Source organism: Balearica regulorum, chromosome 16 (genome assembly GCF_011004875.1).
Source record: "Balearica regulorum gibbericeps isolate bBalReg1 chromosome 16, bBalReg1.pri, whole genome shotgun sequence".
NCBI classification, from domain to species: Eukaryota; Metazoa; Chordata; class Aves; order Gruiformes; family Gruidae; genus Balearica; species Balearica regulorum.
In genome coordinates, this window is record NC_046199.1 from 9191558 (window position 1) to 9218230 (window position 26673).

Sequence of the window (26673 nt, forward strand, 5' to 3'; positions counted from 1 at the left end):
TTGCCATGCTGGCGCAGGCACGCTTGGACGAGTCAGACACGGCAGCTCTCGCCCTGGGTGGGGTGTTTTGAGGTTTGGGGTTTTTTTTTTGCTCCCTGGCATACCCTGCTCATCTTGCCAGCAAGCAAGTCACTGCAACAACCAGTACATCACCAGGGACAAGGAGCTCAGCCAGGTTTGACCACCCCTCACTGCTCAGGGTCCAGCTGGTTGAGACCCAGGAAAGGTTCAGGTCAGATTCTGGTGTTTGAACTCTGGAGAAAACACAAAGTTTTGAAAACAAGTGAATTCTGCCCAAACTGCTCCCTGCCTTCTGGATCATCCGCTGGCAGAACTCACAAAATAAGAAATACCAAGAGGAAAAAGCATGACTGTTCAGATTTAATACTGTAAAAAATAAATGGGACATTGTTTGATACACAGCAGCACCACCCCAGGCGGCACCAGGGTTGGCAAGCACCGTGCACGCCAGCAGCAGCTCCCTGCTCTGCACCAGGTCAGGTCTCACTCTGCAGCGGCCCATGGCCCGTTCACAGCCCGTGCTGCAGGCTGGGAGCTCCAGATCAAGCCCGCTCCTCTGTCCCAAGGAGCACATGCGTTTGAAGACAATTCATGCCTTCTGCAGGGCTTTAAGCTCTCAGCAATCGGAGCGTTTCCTTGATGCTCAAAGGCACTTGCTTGTTCATAAATCCACGGGCAACGAGGCCGAAAGCAGTGTGGTGGCAGAGGGCAGTGCATCCCAACACCTGGCTGTGGGCTTAGTCAGGCGATCCCAAGGGACATCCTTCACACTCCAGAAAACAAAACAACAAAAAAAGAAAAAAAAAAGAAAAAAAAAGAGAAAAAAAAGGCATCTGAGAAATCGTTCTGAATCTGGACTGCTGCGATGATCCTGCAGGTACCCTGATGCAGCTCTAAAACACCATCTCCCCCACTGATTGCAAAGTTGCATCGCAAGACTTAAGGCTTAAAATTAATTCAGTGCACAACTGGGGAGTAATTTGCTCAGATCCTGCCAGTGTGCACCAGACTGGAGAGCTGCAAGGTCAACCAACGGTCAGATACAGCTCTAGCCCTAAAAATAACCGGCCTCACCCTCTGCCTCTGCACAAGGCTGAACACAGCTCAGCACTACCAGCCATGAGATGGCTGATTTCTCCTCTCTTCCCCCCCTGCCCCCTCACTGTTGCCAGGAGAGATGTGGAGGTGCTGAGTAGCTCTTGCAAGATGCTGCTGTGGGAGATCTAGCAATGGCCTACGATTTAAAAGCGACTCAGATCTTCTTGACATTTGACACTTCTACCATAACTTCCCAACCTGGCAAAAAACAGGACAAGCTGCCAGAAACCCACCCAGCTGCCTGACCGGAGGCAGCGCAGCCCATTCCTATGGCCTCTTGCACCGAGAAGCTCCTGGTTCCCCAGAAGTGACTCAGCTAACAAGGCCCAGCCAGATGGACAGAGCTAGTTTCCACCACCCTACTGCCAGATGTCGTTGTTTCTGCATATGCTTTAAAACACCGCTGGTTTGAACTTCACCCTTGTTCAAAGAAATTCTAAACCTGTCTCTGTGAAATGGCAGTGCATGTATTTGTGCTTAGACTATCTCAGCAGTATTTCCCCTAAAACCTGGTCAAAAATAGTTTCCTCTCCAAAGCAATCCCTGGGTTCTTTGTGCATGCTTTCACACAAGGTTAAGTGACACCTCTGCACCCCAGTGGTGTGCGAGCACTGGTCCGAGGCTGGTGGGCACCTTTCCTCCCTGGCATTGCAGTCCCTCCCAGAAGGAGAACATGGATCTGCCTTGCCCAGATCTGTCAGGACCTGCCAAAAGACCATTGAGGCCAAGCCCTGGAGAAAGCAGCTCTGGTGAGGTGGCTGCAGCAGGACCCCCTCACTGTCCTGTGCCTGCCAGCTGGGAGAGGGAGAGGGTCAGGATGCAAACCAGGCCTTTGGGACAGGGAACAGGAAACAACAGGAAGCGATGAGTTTCCCCAACAGCAGCACATCCTGACAGCACAGCAAATCCATGTCCTTCCCGATGAACTCACCCACTTCAGGCCTGGGTTAATTCTCTGCTACCGGGCTGTACCTGATGCCTGTTAAAAGGCACACGAGCACTCATGACATCTGGTGTGAAGTCAGCAGCCCCAAAAATATCCCCAAACCCTTCAGGAAATGCACCCCTAGAGAGGATCTCAGCCCAACCACAGGGACCTGGACTGGACACACGCAGTCCCTCCACCGTACAACATTTCTGTGTCAGGCTAGGACTAAGGCAGACACCCAGATTAGTGCTATGTGACCCAACTCCTTCAGGGAACTTGAAGTTACCCCATTGTCTCCATCTCCATTCTCATCTGCTTCCTCCTCTCCTCATTGATGGGATGAAGGCAGAAGATGACTATGGCAATGAGCAACAGGCTTATTGGGACTGGGGCCATGAGCAGCTGCAGGGCGAGGATGACTGAGGGGTTGTATGTGCAGTCTCCAACATGGTAACCTGCAAAACTAAAGAGGAGAATGGTTTTCCTTCCCCCAGCCCCACCAGGTCACTGCAGAAAGGCAAGCAGGCACCTCCATCACTGTCCTCTAGAGTCTGGTATCAGAAGCCCAGTTTTGGGGAATACCAAAACCATCTGGTCCTCTTGCTCCCAGTAGATGTTAGAAAGGCAAATTTGGATACCCCTGTAACTCATTCCAGCATCTCCTATCAGACATTCTAGAAAACAGCAGTAGAAAGTGCCTGTGCTGGGCTGACAAAATAGGGGAGGTAGTGTTTGTGGCTTACTGTAAACTCAGCGTCGATATCCCCACAGCAAGGCCACCTGCAAACTTGTTGAAGAAGACATAAAATGAGTAGAAGAGAGCCTCCAGGTTGAGGCAGCTGGGGTTCCTCAGCATGAAGTCGTCCACCGTATCTGGCAGCATGGACCTGGGGACAGACAGCCCCACAGACGCGTTGGTGACACCCACGCCAGCACCTGCTGAACTCAGCTGCAGCTGCTGCAAGGCCTCTCCAGGCAGCAGAGAGAGACAAATCCCTTGCAGAACCCCACTCTGGAGACCGTTTTGTGCCTGTCCTCTGCCTTAGGCAAACAGGGCAGAGAGCGTCTTACAGAGAGGGTGCGGCAGCTGCTTCAGAAAAGGAGGAGAAAAACAACGCCTTGTGCAATGACTGGCATCCTGCTCCTGAACCCAATCACAGATTGATCGATGCTGCTGGGGGACCACGGATCACATCCACATCCCTTCCCAGTCCCACCTTCGCGTGTCTCTGCAGCTCAAAAGCCGCCGCATTGAGCAAACAGGCAGTTTTGGCACATCATGGGTAGTGCTTTCCCCAAAACCTTCCCCTCCTCTCCACCTGACAAGCGGCTCAGAGGTGCCTCTGCTCACCACGGTAAAAGGTAGAGCACAGCCATGCTGCAGCCTGCCATGATCACCAGGAAGACGAAGGCCAGGAAGTTGTGCATCACCTGGGTGACAGCTACCAGGGCTGGGATGATCAGCTGCGCAGCAAGAGGAAAAGAAAAAACAAAAGCACATAGGTCCTCTCTGCTGCTCACAGGCCGCTTGCACTCCTCTGCCCAACCAAAGGCCACACTTCCCCCTTCCCCACACATTTCATAAACAGAACTGCTCCCATTCCCTGTGCAATGCAGCGTGGAGGCCCTGGACAGGCTGACACTGGCAGTGAAACCTTCCTCATGGGTAAAGAAGAGATGGTTATGGAGGGCAATGGAGCCGGACGTTTAAACTGGAAGGCTGGATCTGCTATGGATTGCACCCAATGTCTGTGAGGAAGGCATCTGAAGATAGATCCTCAGTGGGATTTTAGGACCTAATTCTGAAAAGAAACCCTAAATGGGATTTCCTTGCTGACCTGGAGAGCCAGGCAGCAGCCGGGATGCATGTCTGATGAGCAGGCTGTTTCCTAGCCACTACCAAGAGTGGTGCAGCCCTTCCTTCCCTCACCCATGCCTCTCATGGAACTGGCTGGCAGAACTCAGATCGCTTGCATCAAGCATGCAAGATCCTGGAGCAGTACAGAGGTCACAGGATGATGTTTGTGTGAGCACATGAAACTGGTGCGTTGGTACAGTATCTGATCACACACTGCTCACCAGATCTGCAGCCACAGAGTCTTGGAGCTCGAGCCCTTGGTTGCGTGACGCTGCAAAAAAATCATTTCCCCACTATCCCAGGGACGGTCCCTCGGCGCAAAGCTCTGTGAAGCCATGGCCACTGATACCAGCAGTGACCAGATACAAGGAAGTGCAGAGCTGCTATCAACTACTGGCTTAACTCCTAGTCACCTGCAGTGCAGAGGACACTGCACTCAGGGCCATCTCAGCCAGCTCTTCTCCCCAGACACTATGAGCGGCTAGGGGCAAGGCTTCCCCTCACAGGGCTTCTCAGTCCACAGCCCCACAACCATGGGCAAACTCACCGCCAGGCCCAGTGATGCTGCTGTTTTCTTCCCAAATCTCCTCAAAAAACACTGCCAAAAGGGAATAGAGAGGGAAGCTGTGACCTGAGGAGAGAACAAAGGCGAGGGTCTTAGAAATGCCTCCCAGGACTGCCAGTCTCTGCCTGGTGACATCCTTGCTGATGGGCAGAAGCAGCAATGCATGACTCCACGAGGCTGAGCTGCCCATGCTCGAGGGCTGGGGTGACCCAGGGATCAACCCCCTCCACCAGGAAGGCCTCCTCAGGGCTCACTTACCAACATGATAAGCACTAAATGCTGGAACTTCCCTGCCAGCCCCGCGGCATGAGTACAGAAGAAGGCAAAGATCCCCTGTGTGATCTGAGAAAGGAACATGGAGAGTTTCATGTCTGGGGGTCCCAAGTTCACTGACTAGATAACTTGCCCAGACATCTCATCACCCAAGTTCTCCTACTGCCATGGCAGGTCTCGTACCTGGAAGGCCAGGGATGCAAAGAGGAAGCCACACAGCAGCTGGGTGTAGGGCTTGTGTCCCATGATCATCCTCAAGCAGCTGGCAAAGGGCAGCTCAACCTTCCCCAGGGGGCTGAGGGGTCCTGAGAGGAGAGACAGCAGGGCTGGCACTGGAGCTGCCAGAAAAAATGCAACGGGATGGGAGGCACAGGGGGATTGTGCCGCTATGTCTGGGGTGCAACTCAGGTGGGTGAGGAGCTATTGGAGTCTGACATCTCAGCGCAGAGACAACAGCCATGGTGTCAGCTATGGGCAGGATTTTGACTCTTTACACTGCACGCTCGGGCTGGCCTGTGTAGCTCTGCAGGCTGCGTGTTGGTGAGACTGGCTCCGTGTGAAGCAGTGAGCTACAGACCCAGGCCCAGGGCTCCCTGCAGGAGCTCCCAGGCAGCTGGAGCCTTCCTTTCTCCATCTCCCCTCTCCTCTGCAGGAGCAAGATGCTGCCAGCACAGACCAAGGAGGGTCTCAGCATCCAAGTATGTGTTGTGTTTCTGAGCCCCACACCCAGAGAGCCATCCCCCACACAGAAGCCCAGCTCCTCTGCCTCACACCTTCCTCTGCAACCTCATCCTCACCATCCACTGCCACTGGGCACCCTCCAAAATTGCATCTAAATGGACCTTACCAGGCTGCTCCCTGACTCCAAAGATGAGAATCAGACAGGACAGGCAATAGATTGAGCCCAGGGCCAGGGATGCAAATACATAGGCCCTACGCTGGAAAACAAGAGACAGTGCACAGTGACAATGTGGGTACCACACACAGAGCTGGCAGCACAGCCAGCAGCACCTGCCCCAGACCTTACGGGAGGAGCAGAGGGGCAGCCGGGCCAGCCCTTACCGTGTTCTCCAGAGAACTGGTGAGGCTGTAGATGCTGGTGTTGTGCAGGGTCTCATTTGACATGTAACAGCCGTTCATCATGTGGGCATGGTATCTGCCAACAATCTGCCCCTGGATTCCTGACCCAAGGAGTGTGCTGAACACTTCCATCCCCATTCCTGCCAGGAAAACCAGGAGAGAAACCTCAGTCCCACTCCCTGGCTGATGGGACACATCCCTCAGACAGGGTAAGAGATCAGCTTTGGGAACAGAATTGGAGGCATCAACATCCAGAGCTGCCCCAGAAAAAAAGATATGCTATTTCTACCTGCTCTGATTTTTTCCCTTGGCTCCAACAGTAAATGCTCTAATGTTTGAAACCAATAAATCTGTGTCCTGAGTCCCCTAGGGATGACACAGATCTAAGAAATGTTTCTGCAGGCAAATTCTTTGCAGCAGATGACTGGTTTCATCCCTCTTTTCATATCCCTGGTTTACCCCATCCACTGTGCAGCCTGATCAAAGCCAGATGAACTTATTCACCTCTCCTCTGGGGAGGGTCTCCCAGGAACACAGGCAGACTGGGGTTGTAGGGGCACAGACACTTACTGTAGGCAGTGGCCGAGTCACGGTCTCTCTGGGTTCCTCCCAGGAACATTGTCAAGGAAGAGTACGGCACGTGGTGGCACTAGGGAGAGCATAATTCAAACACAGTTCCGGCTGCTGCTTCCTTGTTTTGCTGGTCATGACCCCCCTCGTCCCTACACACAGCAGATAACGCTGCCTTCCGTGACACCCCTGCACATAGGTGGCTTTTCACCATCTTCTGTGATTTTCTGCATTCCCACAAACCTGTGATGAAGTTCACATCACCATACACAGGCAGCCCAGCCAAATCCTCAGCATTCAAATGCACCACTCCATCTCACCATCCCTGCAGGGATGGTTGGCAACGTTCTGCATCCCTCACCGCTCCCCAGCCAGAGTTCTCCCAGACAACGCTCCAGGTCCCTTCCTGGAGAGGCTGGGGCTAATACTCCCCAGCTGACCGTGTCCCCGTTCCTTGCTGTATAGGATGATGTGTAAGACAGTCAGCCCCAGGCACCATGTTCCTTACCGTCATGCAAGTCTGGAAGAAGCTGTACATGAACAGGTGCCACAGGAATTTCAGGGAGGTGGGGGTGGCATCCGAGAGGGTGAACCACATCATGCAGTAGCAGAGCACCCCGAATGGCATGGAGCATGCAATCCTGGGGAAGAAGCAGAGGTGGTCAGATGTGACCCTCAGATAAGGTGGTCACACTTCTCATTGCACAATCTGAGCTACGTAGCACAGTCTCTTCCCCAGCTTCCAAACCACAACCCAGCTACTGCAAGATCAAGATCTGCAAGAGGAAGCAGCTTTGCTCAAAATTCCATCAGTCCTGTCCATCAGTCAGGCTGGGGGTAGCTAAACACAAAGGTTGTGAGAAAAAGTAATGTCCAAGTTGTACAACATTTCTTATTCTCTTGTTTAACCACTTCAAGTCCTTGCCCTGCAGCAGAACCTTGGGGGCAGCCGTAACCCTCTATGTGCAAGATTTGCCTGTGGTTAAAGCCTGGTGGAGACCTGCTGGCAGAGCTGACTACTAAACTCTGTACGTACCACTGCGTGGGACTCTCAGAGCGCTTAAGCCCACGTGAGGCCTCAGAAACAGCAAGTATACAAGTTTGCAGTACATTCCTCTTCTTTCATTGCAATGAGATATGGACCTCACTGCAAGTTATGTTAAAGTGTCCTTGTGATGTTAAAGTTTTGTAATTCCCAATCACATTAAACTCCCAATGAGGCATCCCAGCTACCTCCTTGTGCTAGCACTGAAGGAATTTGAGCCCAGCAAAGACCCTTCTAAGGCTCCAGCCTGGACACTCACCATGGGACCAACTTGCCATATTTTGTCCTTGGGCTCTTGCTGACCAGGAAGCCAATAGCAGGGTCAGTAACTGCGTCCCAAGCTCTTCCAAGGAAAATTATCAGAGAGGCATGGAATGGATCCAGCTGGGGGAAATGGAAACCGCAGCTCAAAAGGGAAAGAAGTCCTGGCAAAAAGCTGCAAACAGTCAGCACGATCCAGCTTGCTCTAGCCAACGTTTCATCTGCAACCTCTGGAGACCACTCCAAGCACTGAAATGGCCCGAAAACGTCTCCTGCACACCCACCAACAATGTTTACATCACATGATTTTGATCCAGTTTGAATACTTAATTCTGATAAGCATTTATTTCCACGGGCTTTGACCACCCACCAAACTCTACCCTTGCCCCAGTCTGCTGGGCTTATGCTAAGCTCCTTTGCAGATAACCCCATCTCATGTGGCCACTCACCTGCACAACATCCAACAGGAAGATTTGGAGGAAAAACCCAAGGGCGTTGCCTGTCATCTGGTAGGGAATGCCCCCAACAGCATAGCAAACCTTTCTGCAGAGCGTCAGTCCTGGCTTCTCCTGCAGCCGAGACACCAGGGAACAAGCCCACCTGAGAAATGATACGCACCTCTGGCCAACAGCCAACCTCCAGCCGCTGCTTGTCCCATCCGCTGGGTTCTCCGAGGGCCACTTAAACCCTGAGTCACGTTGCAACTCCCCCCCAACCTGCTGAAGACACACATACCTGTCCTTTGGCTGGACATCACTCCACCTGATACCCACAAGCAAGGTGGACATGGCAGTTGGGGTGCTGTAGGGTGCTTCCCCATCTGCTGGTAGTCTTGGTGGGTCACGCACAGTGCTTCCTCCACACGACTCATCCTCGGGCAGCAGCCTGGCTCCCGAGGTCCTGCTCAGTGGCGTTTCATATTATTCATAAGCCTTTAGGGTCTCTTGCACAGCCTCTCTCCTTGCTCCAGCCCCTCAGCCCACATCCACTCCTCCACCAGCCAAAGCCCCAAGGCAAGAGCTGATCAGTGGGCATCTGTCTCATTTGCCTGTCTTGGGCTTGTCTTGTCACCAGGACCACATCCCTGGTGTTTCACCTTGATTCTCCTTGGCAGCATGTTTGCATGAAATCACAGGCTGCTAACGTAAATGAGATACATATCTAATGCCAGACACAGAGCTATCTGCTGAGCTGGTCTAACATTGTTCTTTCCTATTCTATTGAGCCACAATCCAGTGGTTCAAGTTCATTAATATTAAAAAGTACAAACTGCATCCGGCTTAAAGTGACTGTAACAGAGGCAGTCTGAGTAGAGAGACTGCAAAGGCCAGAGCTCAGGGGATTTCTATAGATGAACAGGGAAAGCACAAGGAACGTTTCAGTGCGCAGGAAAAGGGCTCATGGCAAAGCTTCTATTTTATTTGGATGTGGTTAGCTTTAGTAAATACCATACCTAGCCTCAAGTATCTGGCAAGTTCCCAGAGGCAACCTACAGCACTGACTTCCTCCCAGCCCTGAAATGAACTTGCTGCCTAGCATGATACACCTCTGCATCACACAAGACTGGGAGTATCCTGCAGAATACAGGATGAGACCACATAGAAAGCAGACTGCCTGTCCGGGCTCAGCTTTCCGCTTGGCTGAAGCAGCGTGCAGCCTTGGTTGCAGCTTCCTATGAGCAGACCACTGCTAAAGGTCATTTCTATCGGCATAGGGTGAGCGGTGGTGGGGTTGCAGCACAGACACCTGGAGACCAGGGCTGACCTCCCATCTCAGCACAGGCTGCCTGGGATGATGCTCAGGTCTAACACAGTCATCGGTGACCTAGGTTCCTGGTCTACACCACGTTTTGGCTTTCCCGATCAGTGAGCAGCTCCAGCACAGCTCAGGGCATGGCAGGCAGGTTGCTGTCCTGCACCCAAAAAATACACAGCCCTTTCTGGAAAGATTTGGAAAGTTCCCCTGCGCACGCGGGGCAGATAGCCATCCCAGACGACAGGCCTGGTCCAGGCATGGCTATAAAAGGCTGTGAGCTCCTCCAGCAAGAGCTCTGCAAAAGAGCAGACAGTGAGGAGGGATGAACACTTGGCACGGAGGCAGCTGTGCAAGAGGCTGGGCTGAGGGACAGACTGCAGGGTCACATCAACAGCTGGATAACAGGGAAATCAAGTCAGGGATCGTTTCAAATTCCCACTTGCCCTCATCTATCATGGGGTGAGGGAGCAACCTGCCAGTTCCCCAGCCTGTTTGGGGTGGAGATGGCTTGCTGTGCCTCTAACATCAGTCACGCTGACAGCCACTCTTGAGGGATGGCAGACCTTCATTGTAACGGTACTAGGGAGCAGCTTCCAAAAACACAGGCACAATCCCAAAAAGCAGCATTCCAGAAGGCACCGAGCACATTTCCCTCACACAGCAATCGGCAATACCTCCTCCACAGCCCACGTCACAGAAAAAGCACTGACGCTGCTGTACCCACCAGGCTGGAGGGCCCAGCCTCTTCCTGCACACCCAGGAGAGCGGAGCACCTGCTCTTCCTGTGCCAGGTAACCGTGGCAGCCCGATTGTGCCTTTCAGCTTCTGGTCCCAGTTCACTTTCTGCCTTTTACAGCACGCAGTGAAAGCCAGGTCCCTTTTATTTCAAATTACAGACCAACCTTGTCCCGCAGGGATGGCTGAAGCATTAGGCTTGCACCACCACTGAGGAGCACTTATACAACATCTTGTTTCCACAGCAGCTCTGTTTCTAAAATTACAAAGGCATTTCTCTCGGCTGTAAGGTTTCATGGCAGCTTTTGTTCCCTTTATGCTCTCAGCCGGTAGGACAGTGCTCGGCACGTCTCTGCCCATTTCACTTGAAAATCAGCAGCAACCAGAACAAAATGCAAAGCCTTGCTTTAACAATGCGTTCTTGAGCTTGAGTCATAAACACCTCGAAACACTCCCACACCCTGTGGCTGGCAGGCTCTGCGTGGGTGTGCATGCTCGCGACGGTTAGCGTGTACATGTGAAATACATTTCTGCGTGTAAGAAAGAAGCACCCTGGGACACTGATCTTACCTCTCTGTGGACCACTCTCCTCTGTGGAGGAGCTCCTTCTTGGGTTAACCTGTGCAGCTCAGCATCTTCGTGACCACCTGGAAGCATGACTGCAGACACGACCGCGTCCTTCAGCGACACGCAGTGGGGAAGCAGAAGCTTCCTCACTCAGGGTGAGTAAGAAGTTGCCTCGTACGTCAAAGAGCGTACCACAGACGCAGATCAGAGCTGGATAGAGATTTGACAAGTGAACATACAACATCTGCAGGGCCCCAGTGGGAGCTGATGGAGGGGAAATGACCGGCTCTGAGGGAGGAGCATGGGCCGACTCTGCCCATGGAGGCAGGAAACCTGCTCACAGTGGGCTCACAGCGCAGCATGTGCTCGAGGCAGTAGCTCCCAGTCTCTCCGCAGTCAAGTGGAGAAATCCAGTGCTCTTCAAATCTCAAGCTGGGTGCAGCACTTCCTCCCCATCCCAGAGCTGCTCCCACACTGGGATCTTAGGGGCGTGGAGAACAAGTCCTTTGCCTGAACTCCAGATTACCACAGGAACATGCTTGAGCCAGTGCAGGATTCCTGCCTCAGCACCATCAACCCCCAGCTGCAAAGAACCAGCATGTGAAACCCAGAGCAGGCAGCCAAAGGGGCTGGAGCAGCCAGGGAGAGGGCAGCAGGAACAGGCAAGTTCTTGTTGCGAGTCACTCCCCAGCAAAGCCCCTCTCTCCCAAGGCAGTCCAGGAAGACCAGGAGCCCAGCTCTGGCTCCTTATTCGGGGCTGTGGAAACCCCCTGTCCCTTTGCTTTGCCCTCTCCTTAATGGGTGCAAGATCTTGGCACTGCCTTAGCCCAGGACAATGTCAGTGAGAGTAGGAGGCATGGGATACATTTTCCTTTCTTTATTAAGCGAGATCAGTAATTATCAACCTCTTTCAGTGTGTGAGCTCCTGAGAGATCTCCCACAGCAATGCAGACTCAACACAGTATGTTTTAGCCTAGTGAGAAGAAATGTGCTTTCCTTAGTCCCCTTTCACAGACCCTTCATAGCCCATAGAGCCCAGCAGTCTTGGTATCACAAACCAAAAATTACTCCTACATTAAGAGCGGTAGGAGCCTAGTTACTCTGTGCTGGCTGTGTGGGAGCAGCCAAGTTCCCAAGGCAGCGGTGCTCACAGCACGCAGCCAGACACTATTACGAGCACTTGGCAAAGCAAAGGCAGAGGGAGAAATCGGCTTCAGAGGACAGAAGGCACACAGCAAAAGGCTGGCAGGAAAGGGATCACACTGCCACTCTCCCCGCTAATCGTGTGTTTGGCACATCTGGTCTCATCAGGCAGCTCTCTAAAAACAGGCTTCTCCAGCTTGATCAAACTCAGTCTCCAAGACTGAGTTTATATGCAGCAGCTGGGGCAGAAGAACACAGGCAAAACCCTCTCCCTGCTCTCCTTCCAGGTTACCAAAAGCCACGGGGAGCATTAAATCCACGTTAGTGTCTCTGCACCACCACCCATACCCAAGGGGAACGCAAGCACCCATTCTGCAAGCTTTATCACAACGCTGTTAAAAAAATGTGTCATCTTCAACTCAGCCTTGCCTTGTCCAGTGGGGGCTAATCTAAAAAAACTCTGAATTTTGCAGGCTGAGTCAGAACTTGGTTAATAAGCCACAGTACAACTGAGTCAGCGGCATCTCTCTTCACTGCTATTTTACTGTCATCCCAGATAACAAATATCACTCACGCTGGACCCTAGCCAGTGCAGTGGGAGCCAAATCCCTGTCTCCCACCAGCATATCTAAGCATACATCTCTATAGGAAAGCAAAATACATCTCTCCCCACCCAAGAGGAAAGGGAAAACTCAAAAGGAAATATAAAAACCTGACTTTTTTTTTTCCCTAGGCCATTTTGTACCCACTCACCACACACAATTACATATGGACAGACACAAGGTACCTTTGGAAACTGTACTCAGCACTTAATCCTCTGGCTCTTTGGCACTCATTTACTCTCTAGGTGCAAATAGCTGCCTTTTCTGCTCACAGACTAGAAAGCCAACAGATGACCAACAGTTATCTCCCAGAGGAGCTGTGTAGCTCTCGCTCCCTGGCTAGTTCAGTGGACAACTATCTTCAACACAGGAAAGCTTTATTTCTGCTCTGCTCAGATCCTCCCAAAGCCTTTTGTCATGTTGCTCAGTGCCTTACACAAGACAGCATCACCCGTTGGGTCTAGACAGGATGTCACGATTGCTAGAGCAGCATGGGGAGTTCTCAGCCCGCCTCTGCGCAAGAGCAAGGTACAGCTTTGTGCTGGAAAGGCAGATTTCGGTGAAAAGCACCGATCTCACTGGTAATCACTGCTATACACTGGGCTACTTGCTACAAGCAGTGAGCTTTCTAATAACGCCATGTGCCAAGACCTGAAATCTAACCAAACCGGCTTGCCATGCACACCAAGGGTCTGGAGCAAAAGGATGATGCCTCTTCCATTGCTATGTCGATCTTTTGCTATCAGTTGCTTAGAAATAGGTTTTGAAAGAATAGCAAAAGCACTCAACAACACTGCAGCTACACCCATTTTTCTGTTGCACAAATACTCAGCAAAAGGCTCAGAGAAGCCAAAGCTCTGCAGTTTAAGAAACAAGGTCATGTTGGAGTTTACTCATTGCAAAGGAAAGGTCCCTTCCCCAGAATCCGCTTCTCCACTGCAAAAGCATGACATCTTATCTCTCAAGGCAGCCCAGGGCCCAGGAATGTGTGATACAAACAAATCCAGTCCAAGCCATGCTAGCTGAACAGCTTTTCTCAGGGTACTATGACCTAGAGATGGGCTGCTCAGGCAAGGGAGCCCCACTGGAAAAAAACCAAAACAAACCCCGAAGAAGTCTAATGCCAGCAAATGGGAATTTTTTGGCACAGAAGCAAATGGCAGCATTTGGATACATTCCACTAGCAAGTCCTCTGAAGGTTTACCCCTCCTTGACTGCTTCTAAGCACAGCCAGTGGCTCTCGTGTTCCCCATAGCACAGCTATCTTCTCTTGGTAGAACGCGAGTTGTGACTTCAACAGCCACCGAGATGGATGAGAAAGGAAAGGAAGGGCTGTTATGACTGTAGGCCCCATAAGCCAATAAAGAGTTAATTTAATGTAGAGTCATGAAATGTACCTGAGTAAATAAGAACATCTGGAATCTATTCAGGAACTCCCAGTGCTGGGACTGGCAGGCACAGTCCAGACAAGACAGAACAGCAAATAAGATAAACATTTAGGAATGTGGTAAATAAGTCAGAAAATGATAAATAAGTAAATTGAGAGGTGCTTGACACAGGAGCTGTTCAACTGCCAAAGATGTGGGCCTGTTGCATAATTAGTGTTATACTGCTCTCTGTAGAAGTGTCTAATTGGGAAACGTGGGACTCATTTGGAAAAAAAATTTGCTAACAATGTCTAGAAAGGATTTCTCTTCCCATTTCTGTTGAACTCTGCAGGATCCCTGCTGACAGCCAGCCCATCACCTGGCCAGCAGCTGCAATAAGCTGCTACCTTGGTTTAGACAGTGTGCGTTTCCTTACTTGTTCCATCACTGTTGCCATAGGAGTCCAGTTAGCACTTTGGCAGCAGCCAACACATGAAAGTCCCCAAGTAGTCTTCAGTGACACACGCTCCACCAGCTCCCGGAGCCACTCAGCGCCGTTGTGCCCGCTGTATGTTTATGCCACGTGGTACAGCATAAGCATTATTTACCAGAGCAAGAACGAGACTTGCAGCTGAAGTCTCAGCAGACATCACCTACCTTTAAGCTTTTCTCCTTCCTAAAGCAAAGTCAAACTGCCTAAAACACACTACAAAAGCTGGCAGGGTGATCGTACCTCGTTAACAAGGGCTGTAGGTGAGGAGATCCAGCTCTGCACAATTCAGCAAGTGAGTGTGTGCGCAATGGCCGATTCCCTTCACACTGGGCAGAACACCGATGCATATGTTCATCACCGCCGTGCCTGAAGGACAGGTACAGAAGCACACAGCTTGGAGAAGCCTGGTCTGAGTCTTGAAGTGTGAGAGGAGCTGAAAGTCTTTTCTTTCATCGGGGAGGCGGCTGGGTCGCCAGGAAAGCACACCTGGCAGCTGGCATGGCTGAGAACCATGCTCCGGCTTCCCAGCTCTGCCTCCAGTGACTGTCAGACACTTCCCTGGATGAGGCCAGGTGTTTACTATACAAGCACCAATGGAAACCCACAACCTGGTAAGAAAAACAACTTTGTTGCTTAATTCAATCTGTCATTTAAAATCACCAGTCTCCATCTATAAACACTCTGGTTCACCAACAGGAACAAGACCATTTAGAAGCAGTAAGGGGATAGCACTGTCTTGCTTTCATAATCTAGTAATTCTTCACACAGGCTTACCTAGAACAGCAAACTCCTGAGCAGACACCAGCTCCTGCCCAAGGATTAATGCAGATATCACAGATCCTCCCCTCACAGTGGTGGGCTTTGAAGAAAGCCATAAGTGTCTTGTTTTATGTGACTATGACACCAATCCCTCAAGCCAGTTTTCCGCTGTAACTACAGAGTCAGAGAAAACATCAACTCAAGGTCCTTTTTCTTGATAACAAACGATCTGTAAAGCAGTGCTGCTTTCAAAAGAAAACTCTCCTGACTGACCTTCCGAAGAACATCCCAGGAGCAGACTGACATCCTTGTGATCACTCCTCTAAAGACACCAGGGAGCTGAAGACTCACTCAAGAAGCCGCCATGGCACAAAGGTCACTTTCTTCTTCTGGAAATATTTTGTGTTGTCCAGCAATGAGGAGCAAAGACTAAATTAAATATAACTGATTATAACCAAAATCAACAACAACAAAAAAAAGCGCCAAAATTTACAGTCATCCTCTGTAGGTGCAGGTGTGCCCATTGAGATTTTTTGCTCCCTATCTCTTGTTGCTGCTTCCATTTATCCACTAGCTGAGCTACCTGAGTTTCGTGCCAAAACAAGCCAACCAGCTAGCTGGTTGAGATAAGCAGACCACTGACTGTGCAAGAACCATGGACCAGGGAACATCCTGTGGCAAAAGCAGCATTACAGAGGGGAGGCAAAGTTCCCAGGAAGTGGTGCAAACCAGACTTTTGTGGGGAAGTGCTATCAGAAAACACAGAAACTAAACGAGGACATGTGAAAAGGGAAAAGAGGAAACAATCAACTGTGTGAACTGTTAAAATACAGCACTCAAAGAAAAACACTCAGATACAGTGAAAGACATCAGCCCCAGATAGGACAGCACAGTTGTAAAACTATGCTGTATTTTATCATACAGAAATTGAAAAGAAGCGAGTTTTCCCATGAGACGTGGAGCACTGCCTTAACACCAGCGTGTGAAGCCAGGCAAGACTCCCTCGTGGAGGGAATAATCAGAGAAAGAAAGAAAAATTTCAAAGTGAAACACTTCTCTGGGCAAAGGAGAAAAAGACACTTTTTTGCAAGCATAAATGTCAGTTTTAGAAAAGCCCAACCTCAGCCTATGACTCTCTTAGAACAAAGAGATGCAATGATAAAGGAAGGAGATTTTACTAGAAAGTCAAACTTGCTAAAAACCATCACAAACTATAGGAGTGTCAGAAATGAGCATTTACTTTCCTGCAGGGGCACGTCAAACACCAAAGAGCGGCACAAGTGACAAGGAAGGGGATTTTCTTTACAAAATCAAGTTGTCTCTTTCCACCACCCCCCTTTTTCCTGTTCTATTATCCCTTCCCCGTTAATTAGCCTGGCTGTCATTTTTGCTTTATAGCTTATAGTGAAACATTCCACCAGCTCCCAGAAGGAGATAGTTTAATACAGGAGATTGCACGTATGTTGCTTCCAGTTTGTTCCACGGGCTCTTTTGTCAACTTTGGAAGATACGTCTATCTTGGTTACTGATACCGTTTCAGTGCTCCACTCGGGCACACTTCAGATAGCCTGGCGGCAGGGCAGAGCAGATCCTGCTCACCAGGAGATAAGGACTTCTCATTACTTACAAAAACAAAAAACAAGAAAAGAATCAGAGGAAGGAGTCGTTGGCAGCAGCATCCCACAGGGGCTCACAGACATGCAGGAGCGCAAGGTGCAGCTCCCCGCAGACAGCTGGGACCTGGTAGAATTTCTTAGCAGTAGCCTTCGAGGTGGAGAGAGGCTTCTCTGCACCACTGCCACCCTCCGGCTCAGGGGGAAAATTCGCTTTTACTGGCAGGGAAGCGTCTCAGAGCCCCTCTGAATTTAGCACCTTTCCATCCCACTGGCAAGGAAGAGAGCTGGGAGAAAACTTGGGCGGTGAAAGTTCCCATCGGTGAGCAGAATCTGCACAACAAAATCCTTGAGGTCAGCAGCTAGACGAGTTGCTGTCTAGCTGCCAACTCTCATTTAATTTTGGGGAAACCAACGTGGCCAGCTCATCCAGCCAAAGACCGCAGATGCCGGCTAGTCACCACCTCAGTCCTCTGATGCCACCAGCTAACCAAGGCAGAAGCAGGAGACAAGTAATTTGTACTTTTTCTGTTAGAGAAACTTTCTTTCTGGCTCTAGGGGCGCATCCTGGCCAGTGGTCTGGAAGATGTTGTCCCAGGTCCCCAAAATGACCTGTGGAGAAGATCAGGATACAAGAAATCCTCTGATGAACAATTAATAATGTGTGACTTCCCACAAGGCAGTTGTGACTATATTTAGCTCCGAGGGAAATTCCCTTTATGAATTCTCTCCGTACTGGTTCACACAGATGATTAAGTTGTCATACTATACAACATCAAGTGATGCAGGCAGGGAAACCCCACGTTCACCTGTCAGAAAAGATCTTTACAAAAATGCTGCTGAGGTTTTTAATGTCATTTAGCTGAAGCCAGCTCAGCAATGGGAAGCCTGCTCACAATGCAACCCAAAGCAGTGAGTAGACATCCACATGTACATCATGCAAAATATGAGAACAGATGGTAGCGATTATTAGAAAGGGTCAAACGCCATTTTCCTATTTTGTGGGCTTTTAATGGCAATTTTCACAATAATTTACAAATTTGCTGTTACGCACACTATATATCCATTTAGTAATGAAAAAATGTAAGTTAATTTAGCTCTCAGTTGAGAAACTGTTGTAAGAATGTCCTTGCTAAGCTCCAGTATCTACTCCCGCAGTTTTGTTATTAATACAGGCAGCCAAGCGAGTTTCTCACGCTGAACCTGTCCAACTTGCTGGCCCTCCCCCAGCCTCCTCCTCCTCCCTACAGCTTGTTCTCTGCTCTCGCACCAAGGTGAGGACCTGGAAGCTTCAGAGCGCTGAGGGGAGTGGACTTACAGCGCAGCAGCCGCAGGGCTCCAGTAACTAAGGCAGGAAGCGGACGACACGCTCCAACCCTTTGCATGGCAGCAGTGCAGCTGCTCTCGAAAGGATACTGCTGGTGCAGCGCAGCTCCCAGTTAGCTGGTGTCCATGGTTCAGCACAGCTCAGAGTTCTGCTATGAAACCCAGAGCTAGGATAGCAAACATGTCGCGGGTTGGTGCAAAGTGCCGTGGCACAACACTAGATGGCAACTTATACGTGTGATGCTACGCCAGCGTTACCAGCCCCTCATGTCTAGGTGTAATGAATTCGCCCGCAGGATTCTGTTCAAAGCAAAGAAAGATATGGAGACCTGAACCCAAAACACAAACAGCAGAACAGACCAAAAGTGGAGAATTCAGCTATTTTAGCCCTCAGCAGAGGAAAGAAAATAAATTAGGGGGTACTACAGCCTTGAGTTTTTCCACCTGAACTGTTTCCATCATCTCAATAATTCACCTCTTAAAATAAAACTTGCTTTCCAGTGAGATAAACTATTTGCCTTTTACTTTCCATCACTTCAAGCTGATTCAGCTTTGTGCCTTCTTGGAAACAAAAAGTCAGCAGCAAGTTGGGTTTCTCAGAGAAACGCAATACAGCAAATTAAAACTGCAGTCAGTCTGGACTGCTGGAGAAAAGTGCAGGCAGGGCAGGTGGGTACCACAATGAACACCCCTAAGAGTTCTGCTGAGGGAAGGAAAGTCAGGACTTTCTCTCCAGGAAAGCCCAAGAAAAGCATTAAACTTTACAACTGCACAGACACATCGGAGTTTTCCCCACACTGAGCAACAGCTGTTTCACAAAGACTTCCCCTAGAATGCTTTTACAGTAGTGTAACCATTATCCTGACAATCAGATCACCCATTCTTGTATAGTTTATATTTAATATGCGAAAATAAAGGGAGCACTTTTCAGCAGTCCCTGGAGGAGAGAGAAAAGCAAAAGGATTCTGATGAACAGTCAATTGGCAATGGACAGAAACTGCTCCCTGGGAGCTCCCTTCCGCCTTATATTCCTCCCCTCTAAAGAGTGCAGTAATGCAATCCACAAGAGTAACTGAACTCTCCTGGGAGAATTTGTGGCACAATAGGCTGCAGCTCCTTTCAAAACGGATTCGTTTCATTTATTTATTTTAAAGTCCACTGATCATCACAAAAAAAAAAAAAAAAAAAAAAAAGAACAACCCCAAAAAAAAACCCCACCACATGGGAAATGCAACTAAAGAGGAAAAAAAGTCCAACCAAGACCTAAGAACCCAGAGCTACAAGTAGATGCGAGCCTGTGTTGCACAGGACCAGACGACACATGCGCACTGCAGGCAGGCGTGTGGCCAGAGGTGGGTTCCTTTATGTTAACCGCTGAACAATGACAGCATTGAGCAGGTTGGCTTCCTTCAGGGTTTGGTTCTCATCAGTCAGCTCTTTATTTGGGAAGGTGGTCATGAGGACGAAACTGGTGGCAGCCATCGCTGGCCGGGCATCTACTATGAAGAGCCGGATGTCGCGGATCCTGTCCAAAGGGATCAAAAACACACGAGGGTGATCCTGTTACTGAACATCCTGGAAAAACACATGGCAACATCCTAAATTCACCCTTTCCACAGCACGCAGCCCTGCACTTGCTGCATTTGCTTTTCAGCTAACAGTAGAGGCCGCAGCCAGACAATTGTGATTTAAGCTACTCCTCTGTTGGCTCCCATTCAGTGAAACAACACAAGCTGCTTTATAGGTTAAAGACTTTCAGCTACCTGTTCTTTTACACTGCCCAACTGGAATGTTTGTGTTGTCAGGCAGCTATCTGAAACTGGAAGGGTTCAGAAGCCTTCAAGACAAAGGGATTAATAAATTGCTTGATACTAGCTGCTATAAGTGACTGAGCACATCACACACAGCATAATCTAGATGATCTTAACTCCCAAGAGCAGCCACACTGGATCTATTTCCTACACTCGATGGTAGAAGAAGGGGTTTTTTTAACTTATTGCATCATGCTTGATTCTCTCAGAAACTGGAGGAACAAGTATGAACAAATGACCACGCTCTCCGAGATCAGGTAGGTGAAAGGACTTCAGGAGGGAAGTCTAACGAAGCAGCAGCGAATACAAGGCAGCTTTCCTTGTCCAAGGGAACTAAACTGCTGTAAGAGCAGCCCTTTAGCCCAGTAAAAAAATCTGAACTGAGAGTCAGAACAATTCATCCAAGTTACTAGTTATCTGACAGTTTCTAAAGCCCTTAGAAGAGATTCAGTTTTTTTATAGCTGACATTAAGGAAAGTTCCACAGATAATAATGAAGCTCCCAGGTGCAGTATCACTGGCTGTAATCCATCACTATTTGGAAAGCAAATCCTATCTTTCCAACACTTGACAACTGCCTTAAAACCTCACAATAGTTTTATTCCTCTTCACCTATACCGAAGGATCCCCAGAGCTCCCTTTAGCAGGCTAGCCAGGATTTTAACATCTGCTCCATCTGTGCACAGTTTGCAGTGTCATTAGTAACTTGTGTCTCCTGTTGCGTTTGTACCTGTGATTGTGGTTAAACTTCTGGACCAGGCGCCCACCATCAGCAAGCCGAATTTGGATGTTGGTGATGGGCTCAGACTCATCAATAGCGATGGCAGAACTGGCTTTGGCTTCATTCTCTGCCTGCTGGGCTGGCGAGCTGGTGCCCATCACCTGGGGTGCAGTGCTGAGAACAGAGACACACAAGGAGAGCTGTTAAAAAACAGATGACTCACCTGGCTGCAGGGTGCCAGAAGTGGGGCAGCTTATCACCTGCTGGGCCCAACTACCAGGGTTCCTGGTGAAAAGACACCAACGCAAGTGGGAAGTGAGATTTTAGGAGTCAACTAGGCAGCACGAACTTGCTTATGACTTCACCTCTACCATTTCCCTTTGCAGCACCACATCATGGGTCTTCACACACCCGCAGGAACAGGGGCAGTGTAACTTGGAAAAACTGCTTGTATGCAACATACCACAGTGGTTCCAAACTAGGGATCTGCCTCCAGCCACAGAAAGGCTGAGCCATCTCACAGTACATGCCAGGAAGCCTCATGTCCTCTCATAGAGGAACGCCTCCCATACCAGAGGCACCGAGTGCCTTTTCTTCAGAAAGATGAGAGTTTTCCTAGATTGAGCCTTTTGATTCAAGTGACTCTCTCACATCACACACACAGCAAACCAGTGCTGCTATCTTCTCACCTGCCCAACTTCTGTCCTTCTCCAGTAAAAGCTTTGAAGACACTTTTAGGTTTCACATACTCCTCATCACGGTGATCCTCCATATCCAGGTTCACTTGTCCACCCCGTGCTAACCTGCGCAGCTCTGCTGGGACTTCCCTGCAAAGAGAGTGTCCTGAGGCAGCTGCCTGAAGAAGCGAGTCAGGAAAGTGCGGAAAAAAAGTGCCAGCCACAGACCTCTGGAATTTCAGGAATCGCAGTGAGCTCTTGCTTAATTAAGAAGGCAGATGCACACCTCCTCACTGACAGACACAAATTAAAGGTTACTTTTCCCTGGTCCTCAGCTGGAGTGATACCATGCATTAGAAATGTCCAGCCCAAATATAAATGGCTGTTTTGTTCATTTCGAACTCTGAAGGCCCCATACAAACCAAGGCCACTTCCCATTTATGTAAATGTTCAAGTCTGTCCTCCCATAGTTTCCATATTAAGAATCTAGCTCTATAAGAAAGCTCAGGTGAGATGTGCCATTGAGCCAACATCCTGAATTCCACAAATGCTTGTGTTTTAGAAAACAGCTATTCTTTCTCTTCCCTCTTGCTACATACCCTCTGCGGATATCATCAAGAAACTGGGCATTGGACGGATCCTGGTAGCTCCTCAGTTCTCCGCTGTCCAGACTGAATCCACTCTTCCAGAGCTTCAGTACAACATGCACCTGCAGCAGCCCCCCAAAAAAACAACAGGTGTCACTGAAGCATCTTTGTAAGAACAACAACCGGATGCAAAGTGAAAAGTTCCTGACTGGCAGAGGAATTTCAAGCTGCACAAAACATTCCGACGAGGTTCCTCTGGGCTGAGGGAAAAACCCAAAGCACTGGCTGTGTAATGGTCATGCATCAATTCCTAGAAGGTGGCATCACAGATGCCTTTTTGATAAATATGGTTGAGGAGCCAAGAGCGTGCTAGGCAAGGAGTCTAAACCAAGCTCCCACCAAGGCCTAGATGGGTATTTGCTCACAAACCAAGGAGGAGAATCTTGCATTGATGCTGTTAGCTCCACATCTTTTCAGTGGATAAAGACGAGTTAATCACCTAGTGCTCTCTGCAAACTATTTTTCACAATCCGCACTTCTAAGGAACACTCAGATTTGTAATTAGGAGTTCATCAGAAAACTGCTTACCCAAGACCCAAGCATCTATTATTTTCTAATCAGAAATCCCATGAGAAGCAGGATTTACCATACTTCTGTCCTCTTGAATTTTTATCAAGCTTTATAACTCTCTGGGCTTACAAGCTCACATCTACAAAACAGAACAGAGAGATACTCACATCCTGAGCAGAGTTCTGTCTCCTCTCTCCTGCCACATAAGCAGACTCCTCCTCTGGAGTAGCCCCAAGGCGATACCCTCCCCCGGCAAAAGGCTGCAAGAGAGGGGTGGGCAAAGAGGTTATAGAATGACACAAACCCAACATCGCTTGCTTCCCTTTCCCCAGCACTGTTATGGGTGAACAGGGGCTTCGTGGCATCAACAACATCTATTGTCCTGTAGGCACAGCAACCAGCTTGAACAAATTAAGAAACATGGCACAAGAAAGTGGCTTTTCCTGCCACTGTGACACATGAACTAGAGCTGTGCTAAGGGAGGAGACCTGACTTAGCTGTCCTTTTAAGATAAATCCAGGACTCCACAGTACCAAACCCGGTACTATCATGGTGGGAGCCATACACGGACAACAACTGAAATGGGGAACCGAAGGAAGAAGAACTCATCACTCCTCACTTTCGGCTTGCTAGTCTCGCCACCGCTCTTGGCCGTCCGATCAACCGCCACCGCACCGTGCTCCTTTGCTCCTTTGAACAGATCCTCCACCAGCTCATTGGGACTCTTCTTCCTTGGAGGACCAACAATCTGCTGTCCACTTCTCTCTGAGCCACCGGCATAAAACCTGACAGAAAGCACACGGTTTCTGGGTAAGCCCAGACCACTGCTTCTCCAGGAGATGTATGTGATAGGACCCAGCAGTTTTACATCAGGATTCACTTGTTCATATTTGTGCAGCTTAATGAAACAGTTTGGATCTACAAACATTAGCTACTACCAGTATATCTCCTACTGTGGCCATTTATGAGTTCCGGTACTGCAGAGACTTTCTTTTTATTTATGGTCAGATACCATAAAACTATCCATTGATCAACAGCAATTAAGTGATGACTCTCTCAGACCTAGCAAGAGAAACAGTCCAGGCTGACAAAGCTCAGTTTCAAAAGCTAGTACCAGCTATATTACCAAGCTGACCAAGACTTTCAGCAAGTCTCTGACCTGTCAGATGGAAGAAAATGGGCAACATCGAACTGGTATTTTGAGGGAAGGCATACAATCATGCCACACTTATAGATCACCACACACACGATGGATCCGAACTGGAAGCACTGAATGTACATTCACTGAAGTGCAATTAAGCACTTCTGGAAGAGTGAGTTTATTAGCTTCCAGGTGGCTTGTAACACATACAGAGCAAGCTCACATCTGTTTGCAGAAGACCATGCAGTCTACCTAGGTTGAGCCACCTTAAGATACATCAGTTCCATTCAATCTACCTTGCCTGTTAACCTTAAGGCCATTTAACTACTTACAGCTGACACTGTAGATGACTTTCTCACTAGTACGCCATGTTCCCATCGGAAAGGGGACCTACATTTTTCTTTCCACCTCCATAATCCATTACATTACCCTTCAGCAGCATTAAAAAAACAAAACAAAAAAACCCCCCACCAACAAAAAAACCACCCCCAAAACCCCAAGCAGAAATAAAAACAATCCCTGCATTACTCCCATGTTTCCATTCTCTATGGACACAAATGATGATCTGGGCTTTTTTCTATTCTTAACCTAGAGCTTCCACATCCTATCTTAAGCTTTCTCTTACAGCACAATTCAACGATGAAAACTGGTGCTTATACAGCCATGCTGAGCACGTGCTTATGCACAGACTTGGCACTGACCAACCTTTCCATGTCAAACCTAGTATTTTTCAGTACAGGAATTTCATATCGACTTAAATCTGCTTTTTAAAAAAACCCGTACACAAGCAGCAAGCCATCACAAAAGGGCAGGGATACAATCACAGGTTTGAAGTCTTTAACTGAAAACCTACCGCTGTCCCTCCTCCTCTTCATCGTCATCCTCCTGTGCATGAACAAGGTCTCTAAAGGATGTTACTCTATGGTCACTGCAAAAGTCAATCAGAGAAGTACGTCAGCCTCATGACACATTTCAACCACATAAGCAAAAGCTCCTGAAGGCAGCAGTTAGGCTGACTCTGTTCTGCTTTTAGAGTCTGATTCATTACTCTATGAAATGACAGGTCAGCACTGGTGTGACTGAGTGGTGAAACAAGCTCCTGGACCTCTCTGCCAACTACACCGACAGGAAACAGGAGCGAGCACGCTGGAGGAGGCTCAGATGGCAACTGCAGACACAGCAGAAGCGGTGAGTCTTCAGTCACCTTCCTTTCTTGCGTCCTCGATTTTGTTGCCTGTTTGGAAGAGCCGCCACTTCCCAACATGCACAAGCACAGGTTTCTCTTCCAGGCCCCAGGACAGCTCAGCCTCCCCGTCCTTCCCCTCTCGTCATTTCTGCTGAGGCTGTTAGCTCAGATCCAACTGAAACAGGGTTCTTCTGCAATATGGACTTTATCCACCAAAGCCTGAACTGAGAGCGCTTTTCCTTCAAGACACAGTCAGTAACTCCTTTTCTTTAACACTGGATAGTATTTCCCTACTGCACAGGGATTTGGTAAGGCAAAATGAACTTCTTTTTGTAAAATGCTCAAATTGATCAGACCAGGTGTCATACAAAATTAGGTAATATTTTTCCTAATATCAATCTGCTCAAATGAAAGCATCACCAAACAACTGTCTTCTAGCCTCAAAAGACAAATCAAGTTTTTTCTGAGCAATGAGGCAAGTTGTCCTAACTGATCTTTGGATTAGTTGTGCAATAACATCTGTGCTTGCAATATATACATGCTGATGTTTTCACAATTTCTAGAGAGCCAAACGAGGTGAAGCAGATCTAAATACAGAGCTACTTCTCCTGAAAATCAACATATAATTAATACTTTAGAGCTTGTGTTTTTACATAAATAGTTTCCACCATCAGGTTTACAAGCTGCTGATAAAGAGATTGGTCTGAGCTGAAGCTCCCTCCCCACCTGGCTGCAGTGCCTCTAGAAATAGAGCTGGGTGTCGGCTGGGGAAGAGTCAGAATGTCCTCATCACCCCCATCCTCGTAGAAACTGGCAAGCGCAATCTGGAAAGGAACACCACAGGAGCTTTTCAGGATGAAAGCAAACATTCCAGAACAATGGAAAAACCACACACAAGAAACACAGCTGAAGCTTTTGTCATGTCAGACCTCTTAAGGCACATCGACACTAAAGACATTTAATGTCATTTCCCCCTTTGGAGGTCCTAGCAAAGATCAGGCTGTGCCAATGTCTCATGTGTGGCTTTGTTATGGCAGGACTCTCACCACTACAGGTATGCCACAGCATCTTCCCCAACCAGAGGCCCTTATTCTGCAATATTTCTACAGAGGTTATGCTAAAATTACCGCTGAAACAGCTGCTTTTGTGACACCCATGAGTAGACTCTGAGTTAATTAAACACAGCCAGATTGTTCAGGGCAGTGGGAGACAGGGGCAGGTCAGAGAGGTGGCCCATCTCCTCCTTAATTTGGGGGTGCTGGGACTGCTGCTGACAGCACCAACAGCAGAGCTCTAACAGCCCCACGAGCATTCAAGGAAAACCTACACAAACCCGGCAAAATCCAGAACCTCCCAGTTCCTCGCGCCATGCTAGAAATTAGCTATGTTCAAATTAACGAGAGAACGAGGACGGGCTTGGGCCCAAACGGGCGCACGGACCCGCGGTACCGACTCAGCCCGACCCTGGCAGCCCGGCCAGGGACTCAGGAGCGGCCGTCGGGCGAGGCCTGAGCCTGCAGGAGACCGAGCTCCCGGCCCAGCGCTCCACCCCTCCCGCCATCGCGACGCCCTCCAGGCCGCGGCCCCCACCCGGCGCTGGCCTCGGCCGCGCCCCGCCGCCGAGCCACCCCCCTCCTCAGCGGGCCGAGAAGGGCGGAGTGAACCGAGACGGCGGCGGAGGTACCTGGAGATCCCAGCCGGCGGACTCCAGGAAGAAGCGCGCTCGCTCCTCCTCGACACCAGTCACAGCCACGAACTCCCTCAACGCCTCCTCCCTGCCCGCCATCTTGCCGCGGTGCAGCACTCAAATCCCGCCGGGGCCCGCGCCCCCCGCCCCGCCCCCTGCGCGCCAACAAACGCTCCCGGGCAGAAACAACGTCGCGCAACGCGGATCGCGCGGCTCCGTGCACAGCGGGCCCTGC

General features: G+C 49.5%; 2 protein-coding genes across 9 annotated transcripts; both read right to left on the bottom strand.

Moving 5' to 3' along the window:
* Positions 1–363: 363 nt before the first annotated feature.
* Positions 364–16078, bottom strand: LOC104633838 (sodium-dependent lysophosphatidylcholine symporter 1-like). Of its 8 annotated transcripts, XM_075768714.1 has the most exons (16): positions 15136–16077; positions 10760–14969; positions 8149–8268; positions 7698–7822; positions 6902–7034; positions 6394–6472; positions 5806–5963; positions 5591–5681; positions 4927–5048; positions 4729–4812; positions 4453–4536; positions 3399–3511; positions 2791–2934; positions 2334–2510; positions 2051–2098; positions 364–791 (listed from the first exon to the last, which is right to left on the bottom strand). In XM_075768714.1, exons 2-15 carry the CDS (start codon positions 10844–10846, stop codon positions 2056–2058), a joined length of 1560 nt encoding a protein of 519 aa, XP_075624829.1. In that variant the 5' UTR covers positions 10847–14969; positions 15136–16077; the 3' UTR covers positions 364–791; positions 2051–2055. The 8 variants fall into 8 exon arrangements, with proteins under 8 accessions (XP_075624829.1, XP_075624827.1, XP_075624831.1 ...); XM_075768712.1 differs by lacking the exon at positions 2051–2098 and having other exon boundaries at positions 15136–16078; XM_075768716.1 differs by lacking the exon at positions 2051–2098 and having other exon boundaries at positions 8149–8299; positions 15136–16078.
* A 1644-nt stretch (positions 16079–17722) lies between these two features.
* On the bottom strand, positions 17723–26573 carry NSFL1C (NSFL1 cofactor). Its single transcript, XM_075768728.1, has 9 exons — positions 26436–26573; positions 25478–25575; positions 24419–24493; positions 23044–23209; positions 22592–22684; positions 21867–21976; positions 21280–21417; positions 20600–20764; positions 17723–19584 (listed from the first exon to the last, which is right to left on the bottom strand). The coding sequence occupies exons 1-9, from the start codon at positions 26535–26537 to the stop codon at positions 19422–19424; spliced, it is 1110 nt and encodes a 369-aa protein (XP_075624843.1). The 5' UTR covers positions 26538–26573; the 3' UTR covers positions 17723–19421.
* Positions 26574–26673: the final 100 nt, after the last annotated feature.

Coding starts and splice junctions, on each gene's coding strand:
- LOC104633838 (XM_075768712.1), bottom strand. CDS start 10,846: ATGCTTCCAGGTGGTCACGAAGATGCTGAGCTGCACAGGTTAACCCAA. Junction 5,964..6,393: donor TGACTCGGCCACTGCCTACA/GTAAGTGTCTGT, acceptor TTTTCCTGGCAG/GAATGGGGATGGAAGTGTTC. Junction 4,537..4,728: donor ATTTAGTGCTTATCATGTTG/GTAAGTGAGCCC, acceptor TTCTCTCCTCAG/GTCACAGCTTCCCTCTCTAT.
- NSFL1C (XM_075768728.1), bottom strand. CDS start 26,537: ATGGCGGGCAGGGAGGAGGCGTTGAGGGAGTTCGTGGCTGTGACTGGT. Junction 25,576..26,435: donor CCGCCGGCTGGGATCTCCAG/GTACCTCCGCCG, acceptor GTTCCTTTCCAG/ATTGCGCTTGCCAGTTTCTA. Junction 21,418..21,866: donor CTTGATGATATCCGCAGAGG/GTATGTAGCAAG, acceptor CTCTCTTTGCAG/GGAAGTCCCAGCAGAGCTGC.